Source organism: Leptosomus discolor, chromosome 4, assembly GCF_034619465.1.
Source record: "Leptosomus discolor isolate bLepDis1 chromosome 4, bLepDis1.hap2, whole genome shotgun sequence".
Taxonomy (NCBI): Eukaryota; Metazoa; Chordata; class Aves; order Leptosomiformes; family Leptosomidae; genus Leptosomus; species Leptosomus discolor.
Window position 1 is genome coordinate 72762186 of NC_141394.1, and position 22805 is coordinate 72784990.

At 39.3% G+C, this 22805-nt stretch overlaps 1 protein-coding gene across 2 annotated transcripts in view; it reads right to left on the reverse strand.

The window, feature by feature from the left end:
• Positions 1-22805, reverse strand: part of DOK7 (docking protein 7) — a 66221-nt gene that overhangs the window by 37667 nt on the left and 5749 nt on the right. For both annotated transcript variants that reach the window (XM_086464504.1, XM_086464503.1), the window contains exons 4-7: positions 21597-21797; positions 11533-11652; positions 3662-3769; positions 126-1000 (exon numbers count right to left, since the gene is read on the reverse strand). In XM_086464504.1, coding sequence (XP_086320630.1) covers positions 126-1000; positions 3662-3769; positions 11533-11652; positions 21597-21797 — 1304 coding nt within the window. The remainder of the gene's footprint in view (positions 1-125; positions 1001-3661; positions 3770-11532; positions 11653-21596; positions 21798-22805) is intronic.

Genomic DNA, 22805 nt, shown 5'->3' on the forward strand with positions numbered 1-22805 from the left:
AAGTTATTACCTGTTCAAATTATAAAGGAAGCAATAGTACCTATGACCTGCATCTTAAGTCATATTAATTAGCCATGCTATATTAAGAAAGGCTTGTTAGCATCTGCTCAGTGTTAGGTATTTACCTTTAGTCCACCACAGATTGGACAAGCTGAAAAAAGAGCTCTTGTCATCCCAAGGTGGGGGATACATGTGTCATAGGGGTCAGCTGAGGCCCCACTAGGTGGTGACAACTCACTACTTTTGGAGTCTGACACCTGTCCTTGTGGTTTTGTGTCTGACCGCCTTGAAACAAAATCCATATATGTCTCATCGGTTGAGTCCTTGCTGCTTTCTGCGAGTAAGGATGAAGGCCTCCCTCTGTCCTGGCTGTGCTCAGGTACCCTCCGTGCTTCCAAGCGTGGTAATAGCAGTTTTGGGTCACTAGCACCTTGAGATGACAGGGCCTGGTCCTTGGGTAGCGTGGAACCTGCACTCTTCGGTTGCACATCTTTAGAAGCTGCCTGTAACAAACTCCTGGGTATATCGTAAATATGTCTGAGAGAGCTGGGAACCTGATACTCTGATCCCAAGCCTCTCTGGGGCTCACTGTGAGGACAAGTACATAAATTCTGATCCGAAGGAAAGTTCAATGGCAAGCTTAGCAATGACCCAAACTCATCACCATGGCAAATGTCCAAGCTCCCAGCATAGGAAGAGAAACTTCCAGAGTAAGAAGAGTGACTACCGGTAGCTATTCCACTGTCAGAAGAACTCTGACGACCTATTTCCTGTAGCTGTCTGGATAGGAGGGGCTTTGGAGGTGGTTTAGTGGTGCCACGTGCCCCTTCTGGAAGGGTCTTTTCTTCCCCAAGATGAATGCCCTTTGCAGCTGCCAGTCCATGACTCTCTTGAGAAGTGCTGGCTGAAGACTGTTCAGGCCAAATTGTCAATCTGCTCCCAACACTAACATCCGAGTGGCTGGTGTCTGAAGATGAGCTTGAAAGACTTCTATCATCTCCTAGAAAAGAAGGAAACACATCAACCTATGTTTAAAACACAATCAACAGACTGAAGCGTGGCAAGTACGTACAAACAGAAAGGACCCTGAGATTCCATCTGCTTTTTGTAAGGGGAACTTCTGTCAGAAAGCCAGAAATCCTGAAATAATTCCTATCCCCATGGGAAAATAAAATGCAAATAGTACGTTGCCTTGCCATAACCCTACCACGCAGTGGAACATAATGCACTCAGGGCTAAATTTTTAGAGCTTATGTACTAAGATCTCCCCTTTTCAACTGCATTTTACTTCCGTACAGATAATTGGTTTTGGTTTAGGTACTCCTATTTTATATCACAGGGATTAGTCACGAAGTCCTGTGCTCAGAATAGCTGAGGATGCTCTGAAGAAAAACTTGTTACTGTAAGCCAAAGCCATATACCAACCAAATTATTATCTTATTTGTACTTTTTTCTATTTAAATCTTCTCTGAATGACATCAAAGTGAATGTTAAAGAGACCACAAAAATAAAATCACACTTGAGACTGTCCTGTTCTCTCCTCTGAGCTCTCCTACACTGTACTTCTCCACAATATCCATCCCAAAATGCAACCATACATCAGCGTAACAAACAAAAATGAGAATATTAATATTATAATTTTTTTACATATCCATATACAAAAAGATCTTCCATGATTCACTTATGCACATATTGCAAGATTATTTTGCACTAATACTTTCAAGAAGGGCACTTTTACAGGTAACTACTGCTATCCAAGACAGAATATGGAAGAAAAACATTAAACACTGGCATGAAAGGGCATGAGGATAAAACACAAACATCACACAAACAAAAAATCACTTTCCTGTAGCGACACACATAGTCCACAATGTTATTTTCTTCCTTCTTGATAAAATCAATGTGAAAACAAAGACCAACAGCAGGATCATTTGGTAGGTATTAATTTTAATTAATATTATTAGTTTTAAACCTTGGGCAATAAGTTGGCAAATGGGGTAGAAAGGAGAAGGGTCCACTGCAAGTTGTGTCCTGAGCTTCTCGTGTTACTAGGCTATTGCTATAATCAGTTGTTGAGCAAAAATTTTAGAACAATTCTCCTGCTCTTCACAGAGTAATTCTTGATATATACGATCAGAAAATAGCAAAGTTTATCCTGTGAAATCTAACTCTTTCTTTTCCCCCAGTGCCCATTGCATGACACTGGCTTGTGAGGCCTGCAGAAGTGTAACTCCTGAGGTTAAATTATACAGCTGTCTAGACAGAAGGCACGAATTACAAAAATATTAGTGTAGTTCTCAGCAACATGCACAGAAGAAAAAGTATACCCGTTAAATCAAAGTTATTCTGCTTACAAAACCATCTATTTTTATGTAAAAAATAAGATTATGGAATTTATTTGAAATCACTTCTCTTTTAGACAAATATTTTAGTCAGTTTTGAACTCTGGAAGGAAAGCCCTCCCACAGTCTTGAAGAAAATGCTCTAACTATGTAGAGCTACATGTTCTCCAAGGCAGTGGCAGAACCTAGATCTCCAGATTCAGGCAAATGTCCTCCCACTGAAGCTACAGGGACAGTTTTCTTGTTATAATATCTCCCATAAACACAAATACTTAATTTTCCTATGCAAAACTCAAATAACAGAATATGAAAATCTTATTCTGGGATTCCTCATGCTCTGACAATTATAACATTCTTAGGAGAATAAGATCATAAATTCAAGTAATCTCAAGCAGAGAATGTATACAGAGTTGGGGCCAGATTTTCTAACAGAGTGACTGGATAAAAAAAAAATTAAAAAAAATAAAAAAAAAACCACACCACACAGGCTCGCTTCTCTATCAAGTCTCATTTGTTTTCCGTCAGTCTAGTCAAACTTAGTAGTTATATACTAAGAAAGACCTCAGGAAGTGGAATTTAGTCATACACGACATTACTCACTAGGGTCAAGACTAGCCATGGACATGTATAGTAGCACATAATTAAGCTCCTGAGGATCTTCATAGGGGCATTTTTAGGCTTGTAGGCTTTAGAGTCAAAAGCAAAGCAGACGTTTTGAGGACCTAACCTGCTATATTAAACAATTCAAGTGGCAGCTCAGGGCATAGGCCCTTGTACAAATCCAGTGATGGACACCAATTCTACTTCGATACACAAACAACTCCAGAAGGGGCATGCACAGAGAGCACCACAAAGAGCAAGAACAGTAACACAGAACCAAAGCACAGGAGTCCTAGGTTTCACTGCAAAAATCTGCTGTAAGCCTGATGTGTGAACTATACAAGTCAGTCCATCTCACAGGCTGCAGTGAGTCAAGTACTTAGGCAGATACCAAATTTGACACAGACAGTTCCCTTGAAGTTACATATGCACAAACTCAGTAGGATTCAGCATACTAAAATATGTTTCTGTGTTAATAGTGTTGGATCCAAAACTCACTCTGCTCAGTTGAAAAACTCCAATCTATGCCAATGGATTTAAGACAATGCTGTTAAAGAACTACCCCACAAGCAACAGCACCCAAATCAAGTATCCTGACCATGTAACTACTATTTTTCTTTTAAGCTCAGCATCTTATAATTATATACAGATGCTCATTTCTAAAGCCTGGGAAGGAAGGAACAGCATTTATTTTTATTTTATTAAAGATAACTTCTTACCTCCACTGCCCTGGCGACTTGTATGGGACAGCAAGCTCAAGCGCTTTTCTAATTGCAAAGCTTCGTGAGCCAATCTTTCTTCTGAATAGGCTGGGTTTGGACTTGGATCTTTAAAAATAAATAGAAAATAAATAAATAAAAAAGAAGAAACATGGAAAATACATAAAAAGAAGGGAAGAGAAAAAAGACCTATTCTTATGTTAGATAAGAATGTTAGATATTCTTAAATTCTTAAGAATTCTTCTGTTTGATCTTTTACTACAGAAAGGGAAAATGTTGATTGGAAAATGTATGGGACAATCTGCCTTCAAGCACATCCTACAGAAATGCTACATAGAAAGTTACAATTTCAAGTGTCAAACACTTTCAGGGATTATACCCAATGTCAGTAAGGTTACCATCAGGGACAGAAACTCGAAGAGCACAGAACTGAAGGCAAAAGCTACAAAGATAATTAGCATCCAGCAGGTCTAGGAGTTGAAAACTAGTACGTGACCTGTAAAATGTGTCCTGACTTCACTGAACTCATTGGGAATTTTATCATCGAGAAAGACCAAATTTTTCATCCTACAAATTTACAAATCTACATCATAAACTCAGAGTTATGGTGATTAAACTATCTGATACCTTCCAGTCCAGATCACCTATTTACAAAGACATTTCTTTCAAGTTTGATGTTCAGAAGGTCATTAAATTCAGAAATCAAAGATGAAATAAGCAACCTTGTGGCTCTGTCTTTATATTTAATACAAGACAAGTTAGAATGGTAAAAACCACTCCTACAACGTACTGTCAGGGATTTTCCCCATATATTTTAGCGAGTTTGCCATTCCAGCTGAAATTACTTCATTGAAGAAGGCTCATTCTATTCCAACAGAAAGAGAAAGACCGAAAGTTATGCAGAATACAGAAGAACTTTCATCAGTAAAACAGGCCAGTTTCCTCTAAACCATTCTGTTTTCAGCCAGGCACAACAGTTAAACCAGGTGTTGGAAGTGATCATAACCATTACCTCAAGAGAAATCTTACAGATTTCTTCAAACAGCACTGACAATTGTGTCATGTTCAGCAGTTGCAAAGGGTATGGACTGCTAACCTGTTCATCATCGGAAGTTTCAATAGCTCTTATTAATTACATAGGCAAAGTAATTAATGACAGATAAAAAAGATTAGCTTCCTCACAACTGCTGCTCTTATATATCTGATCAACTGGATAGTAGTAGCACACCACAAAAACATTTAATCATTGAATCATTTAATAAGAGTGGAAAAAAGGATGAAAGAGGCTACACGTGGCTGTGGTTGAATTAGTAAGCTAAAAACCAGTTGAAAGGATGGAAGAAAAGTTTCATTTTCACCTCACGTCTTTCAATTTTAAAAGACTTGGGTTTGATGTTGTCAACACAGCAGTCAAAGCAAGCTCACAGTCAGGGGAAGGAGCATTGCCAGGTGAGCTGAACATCCATGGGAGTCTCTACATTATTAACTACCTGAGAAACAAGCTGCCACATCTATCCTCCTTAACCATATTCACTTTCTGATCTGCCCTGGATAGATCCGAGTATGTCACAGAAACAGAAGTGACAATGCTGAACTTTCTTGCTCAAGTAGAGGGGGCTTCCTTCTTTAGCAGTCTGCACTCTGGATAAGATTAGCAGAACACGCCAGACACACACAGTCCTTCTACAACAGTGTATGTTGGAATCAGAGAAGTTCTAACAGGGACAAGGCCACAACGCCTGTGGCAAACAGGGTCTGTGGCCTCTGTGCCTCCCAGCTCAAACAGTGCTTGATGTCAGTGTCTGACACCTTCCAAACTTAACTTTAAGAACAGAAAAGATCACCGTTTGATATGGATTATGTTGTTAGGTCTCCATTCCTATTTCCCCTGCAATACAACTCAGATTAAGCATTGACTAGTTCAAACCTGTTAACTGCTTGCTTAAATGAAACCCCCAGTGCTTCCAAATGGACCTCTGCCAAAGGAAAATACACGATTTGGCCACCAGCACCTATGGTGCAACCCAGACAGGTCTATGCAAGGATCTGCTCAGTGGCATACAGCGTTACAGGCTGCTACTTGAATCTATTTTTGAATGTCCTCTGCTCCAGTTACTCTGCTGTATCTAGCTAAATGCCCTTATGTCCAAAAAGGTTCAACAAAAATGTTCTATGAACACTTTGAGCATAAAGTTGGCATAACAGATCAGCAAATTATTCAAACCAAGATGCAGCAGACACTCACCCTTCCCACAGCAAAGAACTGTGAGTAGGAAAGATCTTACCACTTTCCTCAAAATATGATTACTTGATAAATATAAATTTGCAGCACATTACTAGGGCACATACACAACTATTAGTTTTTTAGTAACTGATATCCCTCTTACAGTCAGCAAAAGATAAAAAAAACCCTGGTCAAACAACTGATGTTGCAAAAATGGCCTATAATAAAATACAAGATGGGGAGGTAGGAGGGAAGTTGAAGCAAATCAGCAAGTTTGCATTTCACATGTTCAATTGCTTCTAGAAGCTAAATTCCCTATCAGCTACAGAACACAACAGGTTTTACCCAACACCATGAAATCTCCAGGCACACTCTTTGTCCAACAGGACTGATAATTTTTTGGTTAAATTTCCCCTTGAGGATTGCCTACGTATAAAAGGTGTGTATAAAACTGGGTTCATAGTTAGGTGCTGTGACCTCTCGTTGCTTAGTTTTGTGGAAGATTACTTAGAAGAACCCTTTCTCAGCAAGTACTAGTAAATATCCAGAGAAACAGCTTCAAAACCTGCCAAACATATATAGACTTTAAGTCTTAGGCAGATGTTAAAAATAATTGACCATCAATCTTACTAAAGTCTTTGTTTTGCCTTTAGTTTTCTCTGCTAATAAGCAAGACTTCTACAGAAAACACACACAGTACTATTCCCCAGAAGCAGCAGATTCTTATACCGGTACTTTTGGTTACAGAATACCAAGCAGTAATCAGGAGGTTTTGCTACAAGATCAGACTAAGGACTGAAGTCACTGGCAGCCACCTTTTAGAGACCAGTCCTTACTGGAGGGCATAACGTATGACCTCTTGTCATACAAGTGTACAAGTATCACCTAAAAAAATTAGAAAAACAAGGGGATTTTCAACAGTAAAGTTGGATTTGTTGGCATCATCCTATACCTTGTGCATGCACGATACTACACTGCTATTTAGAGGCTTTGTAATTTGCCATATTACTAACTCAGGAGGACAGAAGCAGCGTGACCGGTATTAGACAGCTGTCCAAGGAAGTTCAGACAGCTTCTGCCCACACAACATCCTACAGTAGCTCCAACAACTCCAAGAGCAGTTAGTACCTTCATTTCCCAAACTCTTAACAAATGTATCCTATAATGTGATTTACTCCCATGAAATCGAGGCAGTTGGGATTCACTCAGGTCCTTCAATTAAGAAAGTGTTTTATCATTTTCCAAACAAAAATGGATCCCTTGCTATGAAGAAAAATCTTTCGTGAGGCAATCATTGAAATCTTCTTAAATGCTGCTTTGGGGCAAAGGGGAAGGATTAGATCAAATTTGGCTGGACTAAAAACGCCTCTGATGGTGATTTTATTTTTATATTATGTTGGTGGATATTCATTAAAGCCACATCAGCTGCTCATCGTGGGAGATTTTGAGTACTTTGGTAACATACGAATAAAGTGTCACAGTATTTCAACGCTCCAGGCATGTTCAGTAAGCACCTGTCAGGAAAAAATGTATTGTATCAAGTTAAGTCAGCAGCTACCTAAGCTATGCTCGATTATATGCATCTTTAAAATGCAACAATGGTTAATTATTTCATTAAATAAAGTTAGATAAGTTAGGCTGAACATCTGTCCTTTCTTTCTTCTTTTGTAACTGTAGGCACATTTGCAAATCAGGCCTGGACCCTCACCTTCATGCTAACATCTCCACACCTTGTAAGATGTCTGGAGGAATGAAAAGATGTCCTAAAAGTTTGAGGAGGATCCACTTGGTACAGATACTGCAGAAGGCAGCCACAGAGCTGTCTTGCAATGGCCAAAGGTGTATCAAGCTTCAACAAAAAGAAAGAGCATCAGATAGAGCCTCAGCAAGCAGCACTGCACACTCTCCAGTCAGTCACAAAGCAGCCTGAAAAAGCTTCCAAAATTAAAAGAGAGCATCAAGACTATCAACATTACACTTGGGGTCTTTCCAGTCTGCAGGACGAGACTGTCCCATAGTCTTAGCCAGATTTAGAGAGTACTGATCTGCCCACTGATCAAAGATAGCACCCATCAGCTGTTGGGCCTTTGCTGTGTTCATGTTTGCCATTCAAGATGAATCTTGCTAGTGAAAAGAAGGAATTCAACACACACCTGATAAACAAACATTTCCCAAATAATATGCATGCAAATTAAGTATAGATTACAAACCATGCAATCAGTGGTTCATTACTAAGCCAATACCTAGACTTCTGTCAAGACAAGAACACAAAATTCTCTGGTCTGTTTTCCAAATATCTTCTCGAGAAAAAAAGAAAAAACAGAGACTATGCAAGTAGACGACTACAGCAATTATCTTCCAACTAGGAGCTGGGGAAAACAAGCCATCCAAAGATACCCTGTCACTCAGTTGAGTCCTTTATTTAAAATGCTACATTATCCTAGAAACATCCACAGATACCTACACTACCTTTGCATTCCCACTCAATGCCCTAGATCTTAAATTTGAGATCTGATCATGCAGCCTTTAACAAAACAAAACCTCCAATCTGCTAACGGGAGCTACCAATAGGAGCACTTTGGTACAATTTTGCAGAATTAATGGACTCCCAAATAAGTACCACACAGTAGTAAACTGTAAAACACCTAATGTTCTTTTCCTTTTCCATTTTATTTTGGATGTACACATAGTTATTTTTATCACGGGAATATTCATATTCATTTGATACCCATTTCCAAAAAGTCACAGAATAATTTAGGTTGGAGGGGATCTCTGGAATTCTGTAGTCTAACCTGCTGCTCAAAGCAGGTCAGCTCTAAGAGATTAGACCAGATTTTGATACCTTGCAATGGTCAGTCTAGTTTGAGTTCCACTGCACGCACAGAATTTTCATCACATATTTTATAGATGACATAATAAAATGCAAAGAGTAATCATATATCTAGGTTATAACACCAAGTTTAAAAAAATATACTTTATTTCCTTAAAACTACAATCCTGAAAAGATGATGTGAATATTGTACTTGAGCAAACATCGCTGGCACATGCAGGTTACAAACTCCTTTTGGATACTGTGCATTTTACATATGTTTAAAGATTCCCTATGGCAAGTAAAAGTAAGAAAACTGGTCATTTTCCAGTCCTCTTTAAACCAGTCTCTACCATTTTCTATTAATTTTACACTAACACTTAAATATTTCAGCACTCCATTTAACCTCATAGTAGAGCTGTTTGTACATGAAGCCACCGGCTTCACTCATTACTTTTTCCAAAGACAGAGTAAGCAGATGTTGACTGCATAACATCTCTGGATTATACTTGTGCTGTGGGTGTTGGCGTCCACGAACACTGTCAATGTGACTTTTTTTTTTTTTTCCATCGCATTATATTCCTTTCCCTGTACAGCTGCCCTTTGTGTGTTTTCCTTTCTTGAAAATACCTAAACGTTATTCAAGCATATTTCATGTTTAAGTTGGAAAGGTACAGGCAACAGCAAGCAGCCAAAGAAGGCTGCTTCCTATAAAAGCTACAAAAAAACATTGCAAATATAAAGCACAGTTGAGGCTGTGTAGCACTCTGCACTGCAGTAAATATGAATAACATTGACTAGATGTTTCTTGGTAGAATCCCCAGTTTGGAAGTTTTGATGAAGTTACTTGAGGTGTGCAGATGACTAATCTACTTAATAACTAACGCTTTCAAAAGGTTGAGTGAATTTCAGTACTCTTGCCAGGTACAGCACGCAACTGGTAGAGACTTGACCTTTTCAAGCAATACAATACATTCTGTGTAACAGCATACTTGATAAGGAAAATTAGTTTATGGATGAATCACTAGTATCGTACATGTGCACGTGCCTTAAACAGGTCTGTGCAAGCTTCTACATGGGGTAATAAATGAAGGACAACACAAAAAATAAAAATTTTCTATGAAGAGATGTGTACATAGGGGGCAATAACAAACTGGGAGACACAAGGGTAAAGATGGAGGAAAACGTATGTTAGAGGGGTCCAAGTAGCTCGGAAAAGCGCTGCAGAGGAGTCTGCAAGAACGTGAGCACAGCTCCCGACAGAACACCGCTCCTGTCCAGGGAAACAAGGTGAAGTCGAGCAGCTGAATATATCTTCACCTCATTTCAGCAGCAAGTCCATCAAGCACAGAAGACAAATGAAGAAGACCTCAGAAAAGAGGTCTTCCCTTACAAAGATCACCAAACCATCCCCAGGATTGTCCACGTCCACTTTATGCACTTCAGTGAGGTCAGAGCTCTTGAAGGAGGGAAGGGAATGTGCTACGTGGCTACGTATAACAACTCACAAACGCCAGATAACCAAGATGCAAAGGCAGATTTACTTCTACATGCCTCTAAAAGATTTTTCAAAGAATGTGCCATCTAAAATAAATAAAAATAAAAAATAAAAAGGCAACAGAATAGTTGCTTGTAGGCTTATTCTTCTGGGCATAAATTTTTGTTAAATTAAAGATTTAGGAGTCGTATATGTGTAATACAGTTTTAGATATACAGAAAAATATGCATTCAATAGCAAAGCTTTAAATATTGGCACTTTTCTGGGTTTCTATTGTTGATTTTTTTTTTCCTTTTTTTTTAAAGACTCTGTTGAATGCACACACAGATCATCGTAGAAGAAGAATTAGGTTTTATTACCCACTTTTCTGCTTGACTATTTTATTTATTTAGGTGTTACAACTATGGGAAAGAAGAGATGAAGTGAGCCTTGTAGCTGCTGCATTTACCTTAACTAACTTTTCATAATTTATTTTCAGAAGTTTCACATCCAGATCTAATCTTTTCCATCACATTTCCTTCCTGCAATTATCTTGATCTTGTAACAGCAATAAAACCCTGTCAAACACCTATTAACTGCCTAACACTTAAACAGAAACTCTAAGTATTTCCCACAAATCTCGCCTCATCCTTCACCATTCTTGCAGCTGATTCCCGCTATATCCCACTGCCAATTCGGGTATTTTTCTTCAAGCTTATTTCCACACTCTTGCCCTGTTTGACACATTAATTCCAACGCAATATTATATTTCTTCATCTGCCTAAGTCAAAAGGCAACAGGGCTTACTATGATGTCATCTAATGTCCTCTCTGAACATTACAGCACATGCAGCATTTACGAGGAAACAGGAAAAGGAATTTCATCCTTGCACATCAGAAAAGAAGCTCAAGCCACAAAACTTAAGTGTGATGTGGAGGCCTGACAAAGCTTTCTAAGGATGTCAAGACTTAGTTCTAAGTGTTTTGGATGAACTCAAAATGCCCCAGAAGTTAGTTTTCCATTAAATTATCAAACTCATAATGCAGACGTGGATCCAAGTTGAACTATGTAAGTTTAGAACTAAAGGTTAGGGTTCTTTTCAATTCAAATTGCCATATTTTAGTACTGTTAAATAGAAGGCTAAAGTTAGCAATATCACCAGAAATATGAATGAGCCAGAGCAGCAGGGAGAAACTTGGTACTTTCAGCTGACAAATCTGTACTGTGACATCTCCGAATGAAAAGCCACTTTGCACTTTCTACACCCTTAGTGCCTGCAAGCTGTTCTTACAATCACCGCAATAAGTGCTAGACTTGGCAAGTTTCTGCTTTGCTCAGTACTCTATACTCCCTATATTAACCTGGTAGGACTGGACGCAAACCAAAAGGGCCTTTCGTCGGGGAGATGCCATGGACGATGCAGTCGAACAGAAAGCTGATCTGCTCTCCTTCAGCACAAGAAAGGAAAAAAACACCAGCCCCTGCAAGAAAGCACAACATAAATACGTGTTTTCACCTTATTATTTCTATATATAATTTCTGTATTTAGAAATATATTTAGCTGAAGCTATTTATAATATAGCAATCAAGAGAGTATTAAGTGCAAGCCGTGAAAAGAAATCAACAAGGTATGTTCTCAAGAGAAAAGAAATAAAAAGAAAAAAATTCAGGTCAGCATACACACCCTATATCACAAACATACACATGAATTCAATAGCTACCTAACAATTTATGCTCATTTTCTGAGATTCAGGCACTTCGAGCAATGCCAAAATACAAGCTGTATGGTCAACAGCTGTTTGGGTCTTTCACTCCTACTTACCCCTAAAATTTTGTAAATCAAATCTTAGCTATGCAAGTGTCAGGGATACTTGAAGTGTCTTCATCAAAATAAACCAAGTTAATTCTACTTTTACCCAATTTTAACCAAGAGCAGCTTTTTATATTCCATTGAATTAGGATTTGGATATATTGCTGTATTACAGTATAAATTTTCCTAGACCAAGTCCTATGTGTCTATTATTAATAGAATGTAACACAACTCCACAGGTTGTCATCAGATCTTTACCCTGTGCTCTCTTCTGATATTTTGCTTTCCATTCATTAAGAACAGCCCCAAGCAAAATTAGCATGAGAATCACTAAATAAACAAACAAGTTCTGAGCTGCATGATATATGGCTCCATAGACAATACACAAGACTAGAAGTGCTCCACAGAACACTTTATTCCAGAACTGTCAGTCCAAATACTATTTAAATCAAGAAAAAAAATTATGATCTTAAAACATCAGGCAAAAGACCACCCCAGTAACCAGTGACTTCAGGAAAAAAAAAAAATTATAACCAGACACAAAAGGAAAATAAATTAGTAAATAGGCCTTGAAGAAGTGCTGCCAGTTCAGCAGAGCCATGCACACTAGAAAAATCACAATACCAAATCTTAGACCTACAGTAGGGCTTTGCATATCACTTTCCTAGTCACTTGGGCCCCTAATCCAGACACGAGTTTGACTTTTGCACATCTCTAGACAATTCCAAGTTGCATACGTATTTTTGCTAATTTTACTCATAGCTGCTCTCAACCAGAATGCCTGCATCCCCATCACTTTCCACACATGCCCTGTCATATCCACAGGATATTCACATTTCACTTAAGCAATGGATACACTTTTGACTGCTTGACAAAGGGCTATGGGTTTCAAACAAAGGAGATAATAAAAAGTGGACCACAAACCAAATTAACTATTTTACTAAATTAGATAAAGCCAGCAAGCAGTAAACTGACCACTCTAGGAAAAGCATACTCTGACCCACACTCTTTTGCCGTTCTCAGTTTATGTCACAGCCTGCTCTGCTTAAATCTATTCAAGACAACTTTGTCAGCAGCATCTTCGTAACAATTTGTCACTCCACCACATTTGTTCCTCTTCAGATCTTACTGATCAAAACTTCTTCAGCCAAAGAAACAGAAATCCTGCTCCTAGTATTCTATTTCATTTGGTGAGCTGCTATAAATTCAACTAGAATTAGAATTCACTCACTGGTAGAAGTTAAATTTATACTTAAGGGCTGGCTTGCCAATCATTTCTAGAGTACAAGGTCTCAAATATATTACTTGAGACTCAGGATAGACAAATATTAGAACACTAAGCTATGTTTAAGCAACTGAAAAGATGAATACATGCTAGCTCATGAAACAGAAACCAGAGTAAAGCCTACTTAACCGTGCGTTCCTGTGGTATTTTTTTCTAGTATTGTTTTTAAACACAAGTTTGTCCCACGATCCCTAATGGAACATATACACACCCTGGCTCCAGAATCAAAGACTATCTAGGAGATTGCAACACTAATCACACAGCCTGACAGGTATGAAGGTTTCCAGTGGTGACTCACTCACAGTCTTGTCCCGTTTCCCCTCCCCTAGAGATGCCAAAGAGTCAGAGAACACTGTATGAGAAAAAGCCAGATACAAATTATGTATTCAGGAATGATTTGAAACTCAGCTCTTCCTTTGAGCTGCCTTATTCTCCCCCCACAGAGCAGAGGGAGTCTCAGGAAATCAGTTTGCTTAATCTTAGATGGTACAACTCTTCCCCTATAAATCACACAAATGCCAGAAGCCATGCCTTTCTTGAAGGAGCAGGGCAACAAAAGGCTTTGCTGGACACTGAACACATGACCTTCCCAAGCCACGCACAATAAGCAAGCAGGATATAGAGACAACATAACAGAGGACATTCATATCTCAAGCACAGCGATATGCTATGTGGCTTGATAATTCAGTGGAATCCTAGCATCGATGTTGCCATTCAGGAAAAGATTCCCTTAAATATTTCTGTACATACCTCTTTGTTCTTTTATCACTATTGTCAAAAGCCTTACTTAAACTCCTAAGAGGCTCTACAAGCCTTTGACTTTAATGGAAACAGAAAAGTAAATGTGTGCATGCAAGCCGGCTGCTTAACTCAAAGGACGATTTCTGCAAAGAACTATCACAGATTTGGAAATCCCAAAGACAAATGTGACAGCCTTTATATAACTAGTGCAAACAGTGTACACACATGTGCACATGGACACAAATCCAACATACACATATGCATGAAATATTCCTTTGTAGATTCTATTATTCACATGATCACCAAATCACTGATCGACTCTCACAGGAAACGGTCTTTTTCTTGTTTTGCTAGGTAGAGCTAGATTGCAAGGGAAGGAAGAAGTCTGGACAACCTTGCAAAAGACATGACGTGAGATGAACGAACAGGTAAGGCTTAACAAAGTTATGTTTTAAAAGCATACATAAAAGCCAGCAACTACATTTCTTTTCTGCTTTCTTGAGAAAGCTGAAAAATTCACTATTAGAAATCACACATCTCAGTCATGTGTTGGAACAGATTTGGTGCACAAGCATTTGGAAGCCGAAGAATATGTGGTATGCATCACTGTAATACCATGCAGCTGTTTACTAGACTGACGAGCTTACTCACTCACTCTCTCCATGGGGTAAGAGACTTGGTGAAAAGCAGCCTGCAATCACCTACACAAGGCTAAAACGCTAAGCCAGTCCTCTGTGACAGTTAGCAGTAAAGCAAACATTCAAGAGAAGTTGCCAATTTCATAGAACTCCCAAGGATTATTAAATCTTGCTAATGTTTTATTTTAATTCATCATATTAAAAAAGGTAACCCATGGGCAAACATATCCTCAAATGCATGATAACAAAAAAATTACTTAAATCTCTGTACTGTGTGTGAAAGAGAGGAAGAGTCAGTCCCTTCCCATGAATCATTACTCCTGACAGGTGCCAGCCAATGCTAGAGCCTGAAGTCTTCTAGCTACAGGACAGGTATGAACCATGGCAGCTCAGTCCATGGCTATATGTTGTCCAACCAGCATGTCTCAATCCTGGCCTTGAGCAACCCACTTTAGAAGGTATCACACGCTGCTCAGGCTGCTCTTCTCTCTGGTGAAAATGACAACGAGCGTTCCTATTATTGCCACCTAAGACATGGGCTTCACTACTAAAAAGAAGCTAAAAGAAGATGTGGTCTGCAGTAGGCCTAAGTAGGAGACAGCAACAGAACAGTAGCCACACATAAACAGAAGTTTTAATCTACACAACCTAGAATCTTTCAAGAAATTCCAGATACTGCCCCAGTTCAACCACCTTTGCTGCTTCTAATTTTCAAATAAATTCACATTTGTTATATGACTCTTCTCCTCCTTTGTCCCTTGCAGATATGCTGGTAGCCACTTCCACCATTTCAGAATGATTTTTAAAAGCCACTTTCAGAAGTCTTAGAAAGAAAGAAGCACCTAATTTCACCAAAACAATCACAGAAATACTCCTGCTTATCCTGCAACTAGCAGCCGCAGTATAATTCACTCTTTCAAAGGGCACCAAGGGTCCTACAAGTTCCTCTTTTCTAGGAGATGCTGTCAGAAAGCATGAAGCAGCTTCAAACTGGGCTCTGGAAGCTAATCCTGAAGTACTTGAACACTGGAGAGCCTGAGTTCTCATAGTATTAACATTTTATTTATTTATTTATTAACATTTTTTATTTATTTATTTTATTACCCTACCTGAATTTTTTCACACTGATCTCCAAAAGTCAAGATTCTCCTGGCAACCAGTCATTTTAATCAGTGCACACTAATTGAGCTAGCAATTTAGGAAAGTGAGAGGCTCCTTTTTTCCGGCCTGTTCCTCTAAGTAAACCTCTTAATTGACTCCTAGGCCCAGGTGCCTGTTTTTTTTGCAAATGGTACACATGATCGAGCTTCAGTACAGAGAGGCTGAGGACAGGGGGAGCCAAATTTTGCCCCAGAGATGAACTTATTTGCAGCTGTCAGAAGCAGAGGAAAGGATTTTCTAATCTCTAGCAGTACAATTACGATGTTAAAAGCAAGAGAAGTTCAAAATGTAAATGCTGGTTTTCCTATTTAAGAATAAACTGGTGTTAACCATCTTGAAAACGCACCTAGATCTAATGTTTGAAATCTCACCATTATCTCAGATGGCTACCTGGATCGAGCACCAAGCCTTCGGAGTTGAACAAACCCTGTACTGAGCAACTCATTCAAAACCATAATTAAGTGGTTTATATTTATGAAAATTGTTTTGAGGAAGCAAGGAACAAAAAGCTAAAACAGATTCATATCCTTTTAGACCTCAGTTCTACCACAGAAATATCCAAAAGAAGAAAGCTCTGCTTCTGTTTGGGGCTTCATGGGATTTTTTTATGTAGAGGAATGGCAATCCAACCACCAGATCACCAGTTCCTTTCAGTAAGGTATTTAATACAGTGATATTTAAAACTTAATTCACTAATCCTCTGCATTCAGAGCTTCACAGGAAGAATGTGAGCAAAGATATGGTTTAACCTACAGGAAAGTAACATTAATAATAGAGTCTACATAAAATTATATGATGTTTCTATGACAGGGTAATGGAGAGTGCTTTCATTTAAGAATTAAAACAACTTCTGTAATAACATATCAGGTTTTTTTCCTGAATGCTACTTATTTGTCCTATTCCTCAAGGATTTCAGAGGAATGAGGTAAGAGTCAGACACCTGATGAAAGATGGTCTTTCCCTTTACCAATACTTTTCTGTTAAGAATAACCAGAGTTGTATTTTTATTTAGGTCCTATTTACAAAAAGCATTTTCTTCTAGTGGCAGTATTAAATCAAATATTAGATTAAACCCATATTTAAATGTTGTTATGCCTGCAGATATGTCTAAATGCTCAGTTAAGAGCATCAGCTCCTTTAACAAGATAAATTTGCACTAACTATGTAAAGAGTTTCCAACCATGGCAGGTTATTCTGTACCAAAATAAATATGCTGTTCTTCCCTTTGAACACACATATGCAGGGGAAGAGACAAAAACACCCTTTCAGGGCAACTGAAGGTTCTCAGCTATCAAGACAGACATTTCTTAAGAAAAAAACCCAAACATTAATATGATGCTCATCAATGTAGTGGGACACTTTCCAAAGTACTTGTCTGTAATTCTGGTCACCTGTAACCAACAAAAAAAAAATAAAATTAATTCATACTTAAAAAACCAGGTACACAGGAGAGCTACTGATGTGCTCCTGTATCTTACCAGGAAGATAAACAGCTGAGTTTGTTTAACATAGCAAAAGTGACAGACAGCATAAATAAATGCTCTAGACATTAGGGAGATAAGCACCACGGAGAGAGAGAGAACATGACACTAAAGGACCATGCTGGTACCACAACAATCTAGGATAAAACACAAATTTAGGTTGCAAATTTTAAAAACATTAAAAAGATCATAGATATAAAAAGATCTACAAAACTCAAGGCCACATTTTAAGCCTAATTCACACTTAGATTCTTTCTAAAGGATTAGAGAGTCATGACAACACCAGTGTTCAGAACTGTGTTGGACCTTCAGAAACAGTTGACAGTCATTCAGAAGTCAGATTCTTTGTGTACACCTCACCACAACTTCAGAGACCATTTTAATTAATGGTATATCAAGAAATGCAGAATATCTTCCTGGAACCAGAAAAGTTCCCCTTGAAAGACAGGGATCATATTTGTTCCTTCCTACACCTGTATCATTTTGCACCAGAAATTAGTGTAAGCTTAAGGGGAGAAAAAAAAAAAAAAAAGGCATAACATGGGTAATCCAGGTGCTTCAAGGTCCATCATGTACAGTTTCACATTTGTATCATCCATCCACCTTCTGTATGCATCTGGCACCCTGGCCCACAGATTGAACCATTTAGGTTTTCTGCAATGTGGAGATAAGATACAGCCACTCAGCAAGCCCAACACAGTTTCAATTCCTGGAGCACAGCAATTGCATCAAATCTAGAAGAAGTTACAGAAGAAATTCCACAATTTAACTAAAGAACATTTAAAAACGGCTATTTATACACCCCATTATTTCTGGGCTTTCTTATACAATTAAGGTCTACACTTGGGAACTAAGCATTGAAGCTCAGGAGCAGTGACCAGCATCTAGGGTCTGTCCCTGCAGTTGTGCTCCCCATGGCTACAGCCACATACTCCATTTTTCTCTTCTGATCCTGGTGATATCTGCATGCTTGGTTACACAGTGAGGCAACTTCCAGGCCTTGTAGTGGGCTGCTTTCTTTCTGCCCATGTCAAATGCTCCTCAAGAGGAAAACAAAGATTTGAAGCCCTGCAAGCTGAAGGAGGCCAGGAAGCCCAGCTTCCCACTCCATAGAAGTATGGCAACCAGAAAAGACATGCAGGGCAACACTACCACCACTTCGTCTTTTCTAGTGATGTTTTAGTGTCCTCTCCAGTTAGGCAATACACTTGGAAAATTATTCCAGTTTGGGTTTTTTTAACTGCTTATCTAGGGACCCCATAACATCTTCACTCCCATTTCCCAGAATCAGTCTGCAGGAGCAGACTTGGGCCTGTTCAGGAATTTACTTGGAAAAATCCCACGTGATACAGTCTCTGTGAGAAGTGGGTTCCAAGAGAGCTGGCTGATTCTCAAGGATCACCTCCTGCAAGTTCAAGCCAAGCAAACATGGCAGGAAAGCCTGCACGGATGAACATGGGACTCCATACAAGACTCAAACATAAAAAGAAAAGTACATAGGGTAGAAGTAGGGTGACCAGGGTGGTGCAGGAGGAATACAGACACACTGTACAATCACACTGGGATGGGGTTAGGAAAGCCTAACTCTACTTGGAACTGAGCCTGGGGAGGGATGTGAAAAGAAACAAGAACAGCTTCTACAAGTGTATCAGCAGCAAAAGGAAAACTAGGGAAAACCTCAGCCTACTGCTGAATGAGATGGTGAACCCATTGACAAAGGACATGGAAAAGGCTGAGGTACTCAAGGTCTTCCTCATCTTGGTCTTCACTGACAAGACTCAATTCCCTCATCAGGAATCCCAGGCCCTTGAAACTTGTGGGAAAATCTAGAAAACAACAACTTTCCCTTGGTGGAAGAAGAGCAGGTTAAGGAGAATATAAACAAATTGAACATACTCAAGCGCATGGGCCCTTACGGGATGCATTCACAGGTGCTGAGGGAATTGGTTAGTGTCATTGCAAGGACACTTGTTATTATCTTTGAAAGGTCATGGAGACTGAGGTACAGAATGGTGTGCCAGAGGTCGGGGCGGGGGGGCAGGAAGCAGATGTCACTTCTATTTTCAAGAAGGACAAGAAGGAGGATTCAGGTGACCACAGACCAGGGCAGCTGATAGTGCAAATAATCCTAGAAGCCATTTCCAAGGTGCTGACTGGGAATAGTCAGTATGAATTCATAGAAGGGAAATAATGCCTAACCGATCTGATAGTCTTTGATAAAATGAATGGTTTGGTGGATGAAGCAGTAGATATTGTTTGCTTTCACTTTAGCAAAGATTTCATCACCATCTCCTATAATATATTCAACGGCAAACTGAGCAAGTAAGAACTAGATATGTGACAGTGAGGCAGACTGAAAACTGGCTGAACTGCCAGGCTGAAAGGGTTATGATGAACAGCGCAAAGTCCAGCTGGAGGCCGATCACTACTTGTGTATGAAAGGGGTCAACGCTGGGGCTAATGCTGTTTAACATCTTCACTAATGACCTGGATGATCAGACAGAGAGCACCCTCAGCAAATTTGCAGAAGATACAAAATTGGGAGGAACAGCTGATACACCAGAATACGAGAAGAAGTTGCTCACAGAGGTTGTGGAATGTCCACTCTTGGAGATATTCAAAACCTGACTGGATATGGTCTTGGTCAAACTGCTCTGGCTGACCCTGCTTTGAGCAGGGGACCTGGACAAGGTAACCTCCACATGTCCCTCCCAACCTCAAGCATTCTGTGATATTTAGGCATTTGTGACATCCAAACTGGAAGCTTCTTTCTGATCTCATTCTAAAAAAATTAGCTTCTTATTGTATTGCAGAAACGTAATAATTAACATTCTGTAACGCTGCTGCATAACCAGATCAGCAGTGTCTCATCCACACTTTAATGACGCAACTGCTACGGCAAATTCTCTACACTAAAACACCATTGATCTTTCAAAATAAATTACAGCATTCATTTGTACTAGCAAACAACTAAGCAAAAATTGACAGAAAGTTATTTCAGATTAATATTTTCAGTTTAAACTGAAACAGAGTAACCTTAAAAGAAAATGGATTTGTTTCCTCACAGGCTACACCTATGACCCATTCCTTCAGATGGTGGAAACCCTTCTTTAACCCCAACCTCTGAATTAAGCAGGGAAAGACTTGAATCAGAATCTTCCCCACTGAAAACAAGTGTCTTAAATCACATATCAGGATACAACAGCTGAGTCCATACTTAATATCTTTGTAACTCAGCTCTGTATTTTTCAATAGACAAAATGAAAAAAATGAAAACCCCTCACTAGAGCAAAACAGTCAAAATAACTTCTTTCCCCTTTCTCCCCAAATTTTGCCACAAGTCCCAAGGAAGAATATCTTTAGATTTGGATCAACTCTGAAACCTTCTATTTTTTCAGTTTGGAAACTGAAGAAATCCGTTATTTTCACATTTCAGTATGCAAGTCAAAGAACTTCACATCCAAACTGGCGCTCTGCATACCCACTTGCACTCACAGATCATCAATTCAGTATGGCTTCAAACCCTGCTTTTGAAGTTAAAGCTTTATGTTTTCTAACGATGTAGATGTTACTATACCAGTGCATTAATTATCTTTCCTTTTCAGCTCTTGTACAGGAGATTTGCACTTCATCTGAAGTGAGAATGTGAGAAGTCCCGAACTGGACATTAGAACCAGAGATTTCTCCCCATCTAAAGGTGTATCTTAGCTACTAGGCTACAGAAACTAGCTTCACTTTGCTTGCTAGCTTTCATTTTAACGCCACAAATCTCATGGTCCAACAAAGTAACAAAGCTACAAACAGGGAAGGGAACAGACAGAAGTTCCTAGCTTTTAGGAGCTAGAAGTCTTCTACAGGATTTAGTCATTAGTATTTACACAGCGAAAGCCTTGATGCCACCTGTAACCTCAAAGCTCTGTATCATTTTCCCTCTGCAAATAACAAAATAATTAATCATAATTTAATAATCTGAATGTTAAACCATTTTGCCTTATCTCTTGCATGATGAGCCATAAAATTTCATTACCTTATTTTTGCTCCATGTCCAATAGCAACAGTTGACTAAACATCTTCCGGAGAGCCACAGGGCAATGTTCAGTCGGGACTCTATAGCCAGATTTTTACTGAATACTGCAGGGTTGAAGCCTGCAGAAATCTACTCGGTAGAACAGACCCTCTGATATGAGGCTGCCTGGATGACAAAGCAGCGCAGCTGGTTCTGCAATCTCCGCTTTGAACAAGACTAGCACTTACATTTCTACAAAAGGTTTCAAACAACTTTTAGAAGACAGTTTCCATTTGTACTTACAGAAGCCACACCTGGTACCCCCTTCAAAGATGAATCCATTTGGGACAGCTCCATACCGACGCAGATCTGATAGCTTCCATTGCCCCATGACACTAGGAGGAAGGTCTTTTACAAGGACGAGAATGTCATTGCAGAAATGCAGGGTAGCAGGCCCGCTCTCTAATTTAGTGCCAGGTGCTACAAAAACTTGAAATCTATGAACTATCAGATAAGGAAGAAAAAAGAATTACTAGAGAAAATAGAAGGACAGTACCATGACTTACATTACATAAGTCATTCTGTTCAGTTGTATGCAGACCAACCCCTGCCCACACCATGAGGATCTAGCACAAAGATTCGAAGTAGAGCCCAGATAGCCCCATGTGAGTAGCTATAAGCTATTATTCTCTATTACGCCAGTTTAGGATTGGAAAGAAACTGTATCTTGGCTTAATGCTACAAATGATTAAGTTGTAAAGCTACATTAATTTATCCTAAGTCTTCCAGACTACTTCTTATCTGAAATTAGTGAGTTATCCCGCCCACGCTTCAGTTACCTCTTCCATCCTTGCATCACTACACAAGTTTCTTTCCGTCTCCTCTAAACAGCCTGTGCCTCCCCTTTCCTACATGCATGCACACACATAAAGAACACAGTGTGCAAGGAGCCCAAGAGCCAAGGCTCAAAGAAGCAGGCAAGTTCTAATCAGAGTTCTGTCACTGACTCATTTGCAACCTTTAATGAACTGCTTCACTCCTTCCCTAGCAGTGAAGTGGGGAAAATTACATTTTCCCACCTTTGTGAACCTTTTGAGAGTTGGTGATAGCAGATGCCCAGACATTTAAAATTACTAGGAAATTAAGCAATTCATAGGTAATAAACACCCTTAGATGTCAATTAACTCTTCATACTTCACAGCCTAAACTTCAAAAAAGTGGGGGGAAAAGGAAACACCAGTCTCATTCAAGTTTACGAAACTCAGGTTCAAATCCAAACTCCAGCATCCCCTATATTGCAAAAGCCCTTACCTAAAGTAGCAGTTGTTCTAGGCCGGTCTCCCATCTTCTCCTCCAGAGCTGTTGCATTCTGAATAATAAGCTATTGGGAGCACTTCAAGGCCTCAAATCTCACAGTGTTTCAAAGGGAGCAATTTAAGTAAGCAAGTACTTATTTCTCAACTGTTTTGACCTCCACTACTCCTCTAGTTTCTTGTGATTAGACAAAAAAGG